The 13300-nt window shown below is 41.1% G+C and overlaps 1 protein-coding gene across 7 annotated transcripts in view; it reads right to left on the reverse strand.

Moving 5' to 3' along the window:
* R3hdm1 (R3H domain containing 1) overlaps window positions 1-13300 on the reverse strand; it is a 141380-nt gene that overhangs the window by 1666 nt on the left and 126414 nt on the right. For all 7 annotated transcript variants that reach the window (XM_032914913.1, XM_032914914.1, XM_032914912.1 and 4 more), the window contains 4 exons: window positions 11363-11535; window positions 4322-4466; window positions 696-778; window positions 236-320 (listed from right to left, as the gene is read on the reverse strand). In XM_032914913.1, coding sequence (XP_032770804.1) covers window positions 236-320; window positions 696-778; window positions 4322-4466; window positions 11363-11535 — 486 coding nt within the window. The remainder of the gene's footprint in view (window positions 1-235; window positions 321-695; window positions 779-4321; window positions 4467-11362; window positions 11536-13300) is intronic.

Here is a 13300-nt window from a genome sequence, read left to right on the forward strand (position 1 = left end):
CAAGTCCTTCCTTGTTGCCCTTTACTGCTGATGTGAGGCCTTTTTCTGCCTGTTGCTCTCAGGCACATTTTTACTCTGTGACCCTCTCTATTGCTCCAAAGTTACCTGCCAAGGTCTTACTATATACACGCCCACACCGCACCTAAGACCCTGCAGGTGGAGACAGACTAGAAGAATGGAGCCCAGTTTTGCGGTGTGGTAGTATGGGTATTCAGACCTACATCTATGGGCATACCTGCTTCTCCTGCTCCAAGGTCTGTGGATGCAGCTTTCTTAGCTTGTCTACGTCCTCGGTTTCCATGCCTGCTGCCAGACTGACCCTAGAAAAGCCGGAAGAGTTGCAAACTAAGTTGTAATATTTGAAGATATAGCACCTGAACAAGCTTTGGGTTTTGGACTTGGGCAGAAATTAAACCAGTGTCAGGCTGGATGCTGCTCTGTAACACTGGCACTCACTAGGGCATCCCTGCAGATCCTCTTGCATAAGCAAAGGTGCGGGGCCTGTGGCTACCTTCACTTTCTGGTATCAGTGACAAAGTACTACTCAGACACTGGCTGCCACCTTGTCCCTGGCTCCGCTGTGCTCGGGGCCAGTGCTAGCAAGCATTAGCTGCTGGCTTTAGCATCTCTGATATCTTCAGGAAGAGTGAGGGTGTTCGGCAGCGAAGCCTGTGGAGCAGAACTGCCTGTCATACCTGTTGATGTGGAATGTGTCCATGCAGAAGAGTAGGAGGGCTGTACTGCAGGGGCTGGCCAAGCAGTGGATACCTGGCATCTCCTGAAAGTCATTAAAAACACTTTTCATGGTTCCCTCTTCTCGGCTGTAATGTACTTACCAGTTTGCTAAACTGTTCAGAAAGAAGATAAACATAGGAAACAAAGGTAATAGATGTTTTAAAAACTGTTATTTGTGTATCTGTATATGTGTGCATATAAAATAAATTGTGGGTGTGTGGGAACAGAGGACAACCTGGGGACATTGTTTTTTTCCTTCTACCACATGGGTTCTGGCAATCGAATTTAGAGACATAAGAATTGGTGTCAAGTTCCTTTAACTTCTGAGCCATCTAAGCCAAAGACCTGGCTGGCCTCAAACTCACAGAGATCTGCCTGCCTCAGCCTTTCTAGTGCTAGCATTAAAGGTGTGCACTACCACCACCTGGCTTACTTTTATTTTTTTCTTAAATGGAAAAAGTTCCTTAAATTCTTCAAAGGGTCAGTGTAAACGTCTGAAAGGTGAAGAACTGTCAGCAGGACTGTGAGAAGGGCTGAGTGGCAGGAACAGAATGGGGAGGGCGGGTAACCTATACTGCATTCTTATGCAGTCTAAGCTCACAGAGATCTGACTGCCTTTGCCTCCCGAGAGTTGGGATTAAAGGCATGCACTACCAACGACCAAGTTAATGTTTTAGTTCTGTGTGTGCCTCTGTGCACAGGAGTGCAGGTGCCTGAGGGGCTGGAGGAGGTGTTACACCCCTAAGATGGAGTTACAGGAGGTTAGGAGCTGCTCAATATGAGTGCTGGGAACCAAAAAGTCCTCAAGAAGAGGTCCTCTGAGTAGAGTTAGTAAAAAACAAAGTCCACCTACTTATTTACTATTTACTGCATGTATGGACATGCACTTTTCATAAAACAAGTGTGAAGATCAGAGGACAATCTTCAGGAGTCAGCCCTTTCCTTCCACCATGAGAGTCTGTCCTGGGAATCTAACTCAGGTTGTCAGGCTTGGCAGCAAGTCAAGTGTCCTTATAAATGAAGCCATTTTACCAGCCCTTCACTTAAGAGTTTTTAAAAAATAAATTTAATTATGTACATGTGTGTATGTGTGTGGGCATGTACACAGGAAAGCAGGTGTCCCAGGAGACAGGGGTACTGGATTCCCTTGTAAGTAAAATGATAGGCACTTGTGAGCTGTTTGATTTGGGTGTTTGGAACCATACTCAGATATTCTGCAAGAGCAGTCTGTGCTCTTAATCATTAGCCATCTTTCCACTTAATTTTTAGCCATGTTCCATGGATTATTTGTTTATGTAGCTGGGTAGCAGGGGCCCATTCCTTTAATCCTAGCACTTGGGAGGCAGAGGCAGGCAGATCTCTGATTCAAGGTCAATCTGATCTACAGAATGAGATTCAGGACAGCCAGAGCTACACAGATAAACCCTGTCTTGAAATACAAAACAAACACACTAATAAATAAATGAATAAAAAAATAACAAAAAACAAAACTAGGGGCTGGCAGGGCAGAAGAGATGGTTCAGAGGTAACGAGCCCTGGCTTTTCTTCCAGAGGACCTAGATTCAATTCTCAGCATCTACATCACAGCTCACAACTGTCTGTCAATCCAATCCAGGGAATCAGACTCTCAAACAGGCATACCTATGCAGGCAAAACAGCGAGGCACATGAGATAAAAAAACAAAACAAAAACCCAACAAAACAAATAAGAAACAGGAGCTAGAAAGATAACTCAGCAGTTAACAGAACTGGCTGCTTTTCCAGAGGGTCTGGGTTCAATTCCCAGCACCACATGGTGGCTCACACTGATCTGTAACTCCAGTTCTAAGGGATCTGACCTTCCGGCCTTCATAGTCACCAAGGACCCGTGTGGTACACAGATATACATGTAGGCAAAAGACCCATATAAATGAAATAGTATTAAATATATAAGTAAATATAAGTATTAAATACATATAGAAAATTTCAAAGTAGATACATTAAGTTCACACCCATACTCATATAATAATAATAATAATAATAATAATAGTAACAACAACAACAACAACAACAATAATGAATAAGGTATTTCCATTTTATAAAGGGGGAAATATAAGTCATCCCGGTAATTCTATCGCTTCTGATGTTTTGGTGTGTATATGTTAAGTCTTTGTTATATTATACAAGTGTGCTCATTTTTGCTGTGTGTATACTCTACCACTCTTTTAAACGGTGAGATTGACTTATTATACAATAAAAATGGATATTTGAAGGGTTGTGTTCGATGAATTTAGACAGTAGTATGTCTATGTAACAATGACTACAAAAAGGGCAAAGGGTATTTGCATTCTTCAGATTATCCTCTACATCTCATTTCTAGCACTATCTGACTTCTAATTTGGATTTACAGATTGGATGAACTTGCTGTAGGCAAATTTCACATAATTAGAATCTTATAGCACACTTTCTTATGTGCCTGGATTTCTGTTTAAAACAATAAATTAGATTTATATCTATAGCTTGCTTTGTTCACTTATTACTATGTACTCCACAGGACACATGGTATTTATAAATAAAATACATTCCGGGCGATAGATATATTATTTAATCAAGTCCCATTTGAGCTGAGGTTTCTGTAAATGTTCTTGGTTAGGTCTGTGAATACAATTCATTCTCCTTCAGCTAGGAGTGGAGTGGCTAGGCTATGTGGCAAGAGATTAACAAGAAACCTCTTCTACTTTCTCCAAAGTGCCTTTATTCTTTTATATTCTTACCACCAAGCTCTATTTAGTTGCTTCTCTGGATCTTCAACTTTTGGTGTTGACAATATTATTGGTCATAGTTATTTTAGTGGGCATAAAATAGCAACTCATTTTTGTTCTCTGCTTTTTAAAGATTCATTTCTTTATCAAACACTGTCTTCAGACACACCAGAAGAGGGAATTAAATCCTGTTACAAATGGTTGTGAGCCACCATGTACTTGCTGTGAATTAAACTCAGGACCTCTGGAAGAGCAGTCAGTGCTTTTAATCACTGAGCCATCTCTCCATCCCTCATTCTTGTTTTAATATAACATTTCTACAATATAAAATATCTCTGGCAATTGACTATATTAAATCAAGGGCTTTATGGAAATCTTAATATTAACTTGTTTCACAAAGTCATACTGTGAATATTTCCCCATTTAATAATTTTTCATTTATAAAAAAAATTGCGAGCACATGTGTGTTTGAATCTGCTATGACTGCATGCACTTCTTTATTCATAGAGCAGGGCACAATAAACTTTGCATAAATGCTCACTGAATCAATCTCTTAATAAATAACACATATAAGTCACCGTGTACTGTTACAATGAAGAAAGGAGTTAAAGCCATTGCTATATTGCTAATGAGGCATCAGCACCAAGCCTGACAACATGCGTTTATCCCCAGAGCTAACATGGTGGGAGGAGAAAACCAATTCCAGGAAGTTGTCCCCTGACTTTCACATGGATGCACACACATATGAAATAAGTAACTGAGTGCAGGTGCACAGAGAAGAGGGACGGGTGCCATCGACACGGTTTACAGCTCTCTGACGCTATGACCAGTTTCACGAACACTTACCCTGCCCAGGAACAAAAGGTCTAGCGAACTGGGACACGATGGAAAGCGGCGGCCCGGAGGGACGGGTGGTCTTTAGGGCGGACAGCTGCGCTGGTGCTGGTGACTGCACAGGAGAAAGGATGGGGCTGCTGAGCTGCGGGCTGTGCTGCAATCACAGTAGAAGGGAAATGAGGTCACACTTGGGGCAGGCTGTTGGAAAACTTACATTTGGAAAAAATCTATTCACTGAATTATAAAATTATTCACTGAATTATAAGTTGATACTTGTTAAAGAGTTAAAGTCGTTATGAATAATGAATACGTACTCACACATCATTACTACTACAAAAATGAGAAGACTATAATTTTTTGAAACCTGCTTTGTAACTTGGCAAAAATGTTGCTGCTTTTTCAAGAATAATACACATACTACCCCCTCCCTTTTTTTTTTTTTTAAAAACTAAACGTTTTAGATTTAATTAAAAATAATTTCATCCTTTGAAAATAGTCACAATAGTGACTGTTATACAAAGGATTCCCAAGTTTCCTAAATGGTGTTGTTTTGTCTTTTTGGCAGTCTTACTGTGTAGCCCTGGCTAGCCTCAAATTCACTATGTAGACCAGGCTGGCCTCAAACTCACTGCAGATTTTCCCAACTTTGCCTCTTTTTTTTGTGCTGTTTCTAGGCAGGTACTGCCACACTCAGGTTACATTTTCCTGACATTTATTTACTTTCTCTCTTCCTATATATAGTTACATGACTTCATGATATGAGAGTCTCTTGATAAATATGCCATTATAGCATTGGGGTATTATGTCAGCATTTAAGTGTACTTTAAATCACTACAATGGTGCTAGGTAATAGAAAATTTTCAGCTTCATTCATTATAAATCTGTTTCTTTGGGGGGAATAAGACATTGAATCTAGGACCTCAGACACGCTAACCCAGGTCTCTCCTAGTGAACCACATCCACAGCTGACCATTATACCCCTGACCAGTGTTGGACACTGTTGACTGAAACGATGGTGTGCTACACAACATATGTATCCTATCATTTTTTTCTGAAAATAATTGGACTGAGCAGCCCATGATACTCCTTTAGGAGAAATTAATTAGTGTCTATTTCCTAAAACCAATGACTTTTTCTGTTTCCCTATTTAATGTATGTGGGTGTTTGCCCCCCATGGATGTACAGTACTATGTGCATGTCAGGTGCCAATGGAGGTCAGAAGGGGACACTGAACCCCTTGGAACTAGAGTTACAGACAGCTGTGAGCTGCCATGTAGGTGCTAGGAATCCAGTCCAGTCCCTCTGGAGAAGTAGCCAGTGCTCTTAACTGAAGAATCATCAAAACTTGAGACATCCATAGTAATACTATCATCCAAACTACAGAGTCCTTTCAGTTTTTTTTTTTTTTAAATTTATTTACTTATTTCATGTATGTGAGTACACCGTCACTGACTTCAGACATGCCTTTTTACAGATGGTTGTGAGCCACCATGTGGTTGCTGGGAATTGAACTCAGTACCTTTGGAAGAGCAGTCACTGCTCTTAACCGCTGAGCCATCTCTCCAGCCCGAGTCCTTTCAGTTTTAACACACGTCTCAACCACTTTCTTTGTAGCAGAAGAGAGGCAGTAACATCCTTATTTCTGGAATCTAGACTACAGTTAGCGCTGCCATGAGTCAGAGGCGCTGTGGTGTTCAGCACTATTATCCCGTACGACTTCTTTTCAGAACTCTGATGTCTTGAAGACCCAATTCTAAAGATCATTTTGACTTTTGTTTTTTTTCCTCGAGGTGAGGGCCTCAGACCCAGGTTATCCTCCCTCAGCATCCTAAGATCTGAAATTACAGGCATGCATTACCACTGTGAATAGCTTGTTGTATCATTCTTTACTGGAAAAATTCCAAAAGTGGATTTGTGATTCAGGTTTTGTACCTTGTGTGTTTTGGAAAGCGGGAAAATGTCACCATCTGGCATTCCAGAAAGAGCTGGATCAATTTATACTACAACCCAGAAACTCTTAAGAGAACTTGTTAACTAGATCTACCTGTAAACATTTTAAGTCATGTATCACTGAACTTCCCAATTTAAAACAGGAAGTACTATAAGATCAGGGTTTAGTTCAGTGCCAAAGTACACGCCCAAAATGCATGAGGCTCTGGACCCAATCCCCACAAAGACAGACAGACACCACACACACATACACACAACTGCAAGACATCAAATGAAATAAACACAGTTTCAATGTTTAATGGCCATTTATAGTTTGTTAGCACACCCAAACTGTTTTATTCAGCTAAGATTTTATCACATATACTTAAAGTATATTTTTCTCCTCCTCCTCCTTCTTAAAATTTATTTATTTGTTTTATGTATATGAGTACACTGTCGCTGTCTTCAGACACTCCAGAAGAGGGCATCAGATCTCATTACAGATGGTTGTGAGCCACCATATGGTTGCTGGAAATTGAACTCAGGACCTCTGGAAGAGCAGTCAGTGCTCTTAACTTCTTAGCTCCAGTCCAAGAACCTCTTTCAAAACAAATAAAGGATATTATAAGAGAGAAAGACCAAGTTACATATAAAGGCAGGCCCATGAGAAGAGCCCCTGGTCTATAGAGGATACTAAAGAAATATTTCAGTCCTCAGAAGAGAAGATTAACATACCTGAGATGGCAAGTAATAAATAGTTTCACAAGAGTTGTTAATGAAAAGAAGTCTAAGAAGGTCCTCAAAGAGATGGTAAACCCATTGGGAGACCAACAGTGTCAACTAAGCTGGAACCCTGGGAACTCCCAGAGACTCAGTCACCAATCAAAAAGCATACATGGGCTGGTCTAAGGCCCTCAGCACACATACAGAGGGCTGCCTTGTCTGACAGTGGGAGAGGATGCACCTAATCCTACAGAGACTTGATACACCAAGGTGGGGAGAATTTGGGGGAAGGAACCCTCTCAGAGGCAAAGGTGAGGGGGATAGGGGAAGGAACTCTGCAAGAGGGACCAGGGTGTGGCAGCATTTGGGATGTAAGTGAATAAATAATAATAAAGAAATACCACCACAAAATAACAGGAGTCAATAAACACTGTCATCAGTGACTGTCACTATCTATTTGTCTTTATTCACTTATTCATTTATCCATTTTTTTTTTTCGGAGCTGGGGATGCTCTACCACTGAGCTAAATCCCCAACCCCCATTTTGGTTTTTTTTTTTTTTTTTTTTTTTTTTTGTTCTTTTTTTTTTTCGGAGCTGGGGACCCGAACCCAGGGCCTTGCGCTTCCTAGGTAAGCGCTCTACCGCTGAGCTAAATCCCCAGCCCCCCATTTTGGTTTTTTTAAAACAGGAATTTCTGTATAGCCCTGGCTGTCTTGGAATTCTCTCTGTAGACTAGGCTGGCCTCCAACTCACAGGGATCTGCTGTCTCCTGCCCTCCTGAATGCTGGGATTAAAGGTGTGCATCACCACCTCACTAACTCTCAGTATCAATGATATCAATTCCCCAATAAAAAGAGTCTAACAGACTGGATTAGAAAACAGGACCCGCTTTTTTCTTTTTGCTGTCTCCAGAAACAATAGATACCATCTTAGGGTGAAGGGTGGAAATAAACAAGAGGACAGAGCTATTTAATATCTGACAAAATAGACTTCAAATCATATCTAGCAGGCTAGAGCTTTCATAGTCATTAAAGGAAAAACCCACCAGAAGATCACAATTCTAAACATTTATGCACCAAACACAGGGGAACCTGATTTCATAAAGGAGATACTATTAGAGCCAAACCACAGACTGCTCTCAACACTGTGATATTGAGTGATTTAATACCTGACTCTCCCAATCGACAGGTCATCCAGACAAAAGCTAAACAAAACTCTCTAGTTAAATATCATAGATCACATGCATTTACAAAGACTTCCATCCAAACACTAAAGATCATACGTTCTTTTCAGCAGCTACTGGAACTTTATCCAGGAAATGGCCACATATTGAAAGAAAGTCTCAACAAATTTAGGAAAATTGAAATAACATCCTGTGTTCTAATAGACTACCAAGGAATAATACAGCTGGGTATGAAAAGCAATAGAAACTGCAGAGCATACACAAACTCACAGAGACTAGACCCACTAGTGAACCCAAACTGGGTTAAAGAAGAAATCAAGAAGGCAATTAAAAATTTCAAGAACTGAATGAAAATAAAAACACAACATATGAAAATTACAGGACATAATAAAAGCAGCTCCAAGAGAGAAATTTATAGCCCTCAGTGTCCATAACAAGAATTAAATACAAGTCTGAAGGGCTTGGAAAGAACAAGAACAGTGGCAAAAGAGTAACGGACTGCTCAAGAGCAGGCTCGGCAGGTAACACTACTGCTCTCACACAGGATCCGGGTCTGGATACATCTAACAATCGCAATGAAAGAATGTGAGGAGATATACAGAAGGGTAGGGAAAGGGACATGGTACCAGAGTTGGAGAGAGAAAATTGAGAAAATGTTTAGGAAAACAAAGAAGAAAACCTGTAACACCAAAATTAGTGGTCAGTGCTACAGATGCAAATCTGCAGGCACTCCATACCATGGGGCAACAACAGAATGTTGGAGAGGAGTCCTGGTGAGGACCCAGTATTGATGGTGTGGCAGAAGGCAGAGGCTGGAACCAGACTCACTGCAGTGAACAACTGCAAGTAAAGAAGTGTGGACAAAAGGGTATACCGTGTGACATACTGCCACATAGTACAGCTTCTATAATGACATTTTTTTCCCCTCCTTTTTGGTGGGGGAGGTTACAAGGGCAGAGGGCAGGCAGGAAGGGATGAGTGGGCCTGGGGTGCATGATATGAAATTCACAAAGAAGCAAAAAAAGTTAAATAATCAAATAAAACATCAGACCCAGAACGGGCTGGAAAGATGGTTCAACAATTAAGAGCACTGACTGTCTAGAGGATGGGGTCTAAACACCTGTATGCACATAATGATTCACGCCCATCTGTAACTTAGCTTTTGGCCACCTGACACCATCTTCTGGTTTCCAAGGACACCAGGCATGCAGGTGCATGGACATGAATACGCATAAAATAAACAGTTAAAAAAGATAAAGATGGGGGTTGGGGATTTGGCTCAGTGGTAGAGCGCTTGCCTAGTAAGCACAAGGCCCTGGGTTCGGTCCCCAGCTCCAAAAAAAAAAAAAAAAAAAAAGATAAAGATGTTTTACAAAAGGATAATTTCTCTTCAATATCCTATTAGTACCATATAATTTGTTCTTTTTATACATGTATAAATAAGCCTCCAGGCCTAAAGTATTGATTAAATTTAGGTGTAGAAAAATGTTGTTTTTTTTTTTTTTCTTTTTCTTTTTTCGGGGCTGGGGAATCGAACCCAGGACCTTGCGCTTCCTAGGCAAGCGCTCTACCACTGAGCCAAATCCCCAACCCCTTTTTTTTGTTTTTGAGACAAGGTCTCATTTTTTATCTACCCCTGAGCTGGCCCAGAACTCTCTAGGTAGACAGGGCTGACCTTGAATTCAGACACCTGCCTGCCTCTGCCTGCAGGGTGCTAGGATTAAAGGTGTGGACCAGCACTTGGCTAAGTCTAATTTCTCTGTCTCTGTCTCTGTCTCTGTCTCTGATAAAAGCGCATGTTAGATGTATCCTTCCTTACATACCACATTAAAAGGTAAATGTTTGGTTGATCCATCTTTCCTTGTGACAACTGATAAGTACAGCTCATCTAGGTTCAAAGTCATATACCTAATCTGTCTACCCTCTTTAAAGTAACACTATTACCCATCAACACTTTTACGTACTGTTTTAAGCATCTGCTGATAATTTTCACTTGTTTTTTGTTGATAGGGTCTCAACAATAACAAGCAGACACAGTAAGGCCAAGCTCACTATGTAGCGAAGGATGACTTTGTACTCCTGGACTTCCTGCTGCCAAATCCTAAATGCTGGGGTTACAGGCAACTAACACCATGCCTGGTGTGCTGGTTCAAATAAGAATGCTCCTATAAGCTCACACTGTAATGCTTGATAGCTAGTTGGTGGAACTATTTGGAAAGGATTTGAAGGTGTGGCCTTGCTAGAGGAGACCAGTCACTGCAGGCAGGCAGGCTCTGAGGTTTCAAAAGCCCAAGCCATTCCCAGTTAGCTTTCTGTAAGCTCCAAGCTACCATTCCAGTGCCACGCCTGCCCACCACCATGTTCCCTATCATAATGATTATGGCCTCTAATCCTCTGCAACTTTGAGTCCCAATAACTAATTTATGAGTTGCCTTGGTCATGGTCTTTCTTCATGACAAAAGAAAAGTAACAAAGACATCTGGTGCTTGGGCTGGAGAGATGGCTCAGTGGTTAAGAGCACTGACTGCTCTTCCAGAGGTCCTGAGTTCAATTCCCAGCAACCACATGGTGGCTCACAACCATCTGTAATGGGATCTGACGCCCTCTTCTGGTGTGTCTTAAGACAATGACAGTGTACAATGTACTTACATAAAACAAACAAATAAATCTTAAAAAAAGAAAGAAAAAGACATCTGGTGCTCAATTTTTTTCCTTTGTCAAACTTAAATTCTTCTGCCTTAGCTTTCTGAATGCTGCACATTTAAAGTTATGAACTAGCATGACCAGCTCTCTTCTGATATGCTTTCGATCAAATTTATTTTGGATATAAATAAGTTGATGAATGAAAATGAGGCAGAGTTGTACTTGTGTAATCCCAGTACTTAGGAGGCTAAAGGATAAAGAGTTTGAGGCCAGCCTAGGCTACAAAAGACCTCATTTTATAAGTTGGAAAATAAGATTTGAATTTTGATATAAATATCTGGAAGTAAACAATGTTCAAAATGTCTCTATTATTCTTAGGATTTCAAATCCAATGTTAAATCATGGTATGTGATAAAAATGTTGTTTCTAAATGACAAACCAAGCTACAAGTAGTGGTTGTTGCTTTTAATCTTAGGGAGGCAGAGGCAAGCAGATCAACATGATTTCCAGACCAGCCAGGGCTACACGGTGAGACCCAACTCAGAACCAGACAGGTAACAGTCTGTCTTACCTGGACAATACTGTCCATGTGGCTCACTTCCATACACTTCTGCCCTCTCTGATGGTCACAGTGGTACTTGTTTTGCTTCCACTGTGGGGGTGAGTGCGCCCGGGACGGTGCGTTGTTTGGTAGGTTGAGCTGCATCATCACCATTCCTCCACCAGGTGGCTGCTGTGGCAAAGCTGGAAATCCCGAGAATTAGTGCACTGACACCAGTCATCTCAACAACTAGCTGGTGTTTGGAACACTAGGAAAACAGCATTTGTCCTGTATTTCTGAATTAGTTTCTACAACTATGTATACAAGTCAGATTTAAGTTCCAGTGATACCTGCTACATACAAGTGGTGTGTGTTTAAAAAGGCATTAAAACAAAACCTCTGGAGAAGGTTACAAACCTGGAATCTCAGCACTTAGGACACAGACGCTGAAAGATCATGCCGGAGTTAGCCCGGTCTACGTATCTATGTAATATGAACTTACTTCAAACAAAAGTCCAAAGCTTCAAGAAAAAAAAAAAAACACACCGGGGTTGGGGATTTAGCTCAGTGGTAGAGCACTTGCCTAGCAAGCACAAGGCCCTGGGTTGGTCCCCAGCTCGAAAAAAAAAAAAAAAAAAAAAAAAAAAAAAAAAAAATGAAAAAACAACAACACACCAAGCAAAGAAACAACAAAACCTTAAAAAACCCAAAATGCCAAAACAAAATAAAAAGCAGGAATCCTTTAGACATCTTAAATGACCTTGTAGAGAACAGTGTGTGTGTGTGTGTGTGTGTGTGTGTGTGTGTGTGTGTGCATGCTCCCAACTTTTCCAAATAAAGACAAAGTTTGTGAAGGAAGGTTGATCATAGTGGTGCATACCTGTAATCCCTTCAATACAGATCTCTGAGAGTTTCAGAGTTTCAGGCCAGCATGGTCTATATGGAGAGTTCCAGGACAGCTAGGACTACATTGAGAGAGCCTTTCACAAAAAGCAAACCAAAGCAAACCAAGAACAAAAATACCAAAAATAGGAGGAAATGTTACTCATGTACAGGTTGATTAGAGAAAATATGGCCCAAGAGGGTCAGAGAGCCCAGTTTTAGTACTTGTGGGTGCCTGGCATCAAGCTGGATAACCTGACTTTGATCTATAGGACTTACATGGGGGAAGAAATAACTCTTGAAAGTTGCTCTCTGACCTTCACATGTGTATCCATAATAAACACTTTGATAATTGTGCAGTAGAGATAAGAAAACAAAGGTATCTTATTTCTCTCTTACTACTGCTATAGCTCTTGTGTGTGTGTATTCGTGCACACCCAAGGGTACATGAATGTGAATGATGGTGCACGTGAGGAGATAGGACAACTTTTCCAAGTCATGTTTTGCTTTCCACCTGGTTGAGGCAGCAGGGTCTCTGGCTGTGCTGTACAGGTGGACTGCCCAGTGATGCACTCTCTGCATTCTACCTACCCTAGCAACACTGGGATTACACATGCATGCTGCGATAGCCAGGATCTCACTTACTTACTAACTTAATTTATTGGGTGGGTATATAATAGGGGTGGTGGTGGTTGAGACAGGATCTTATTTTGAGACCCTGTTTGGCTTTGAATTCAGAGCTCTGCCTGCCTCTGCTTCCTAGGTACTATATTAAAAGTGTGCACCACCATACTTTGCACTAAAAAACAAAACAAAAAAAATATGTGTTACTAAATGGGTCAAGCCTGGACTGTCATGCTCAGGTGGCTGGTGCCTGTATCCACTGAGTCATATCCTAGGTCCATTTTTCATGGTAAGTTTGTACTTTGCCTTACTTCTGGACTATTAAGCTGTGTGAGATAGGATCCATGCCCTTGTCTTCTAGATCCCTACGTAGAACCAGCCTGACTGAGAGGATGTCTCAAAGGTATCCTGAGCCTCAACTGAAAAGTGGCCTGGCTGGTTACTGCTAGTTAGACACTTACT

The sequence above is a fragment of the Rattus rattus genome, chromosome 10, assembly GCF_011064425.1.
Source record: "Rattus rattus isolate New Zealand chromosome 10, Rrattus_CSIRO_v1, whole genome shotgun sequence".
Classification (NCBI taxonomy): Eukaryota; Metazoa; Chordata; class Mammalia; order Rodentia; family Muridae; genus Rattus; species Rattus rattus.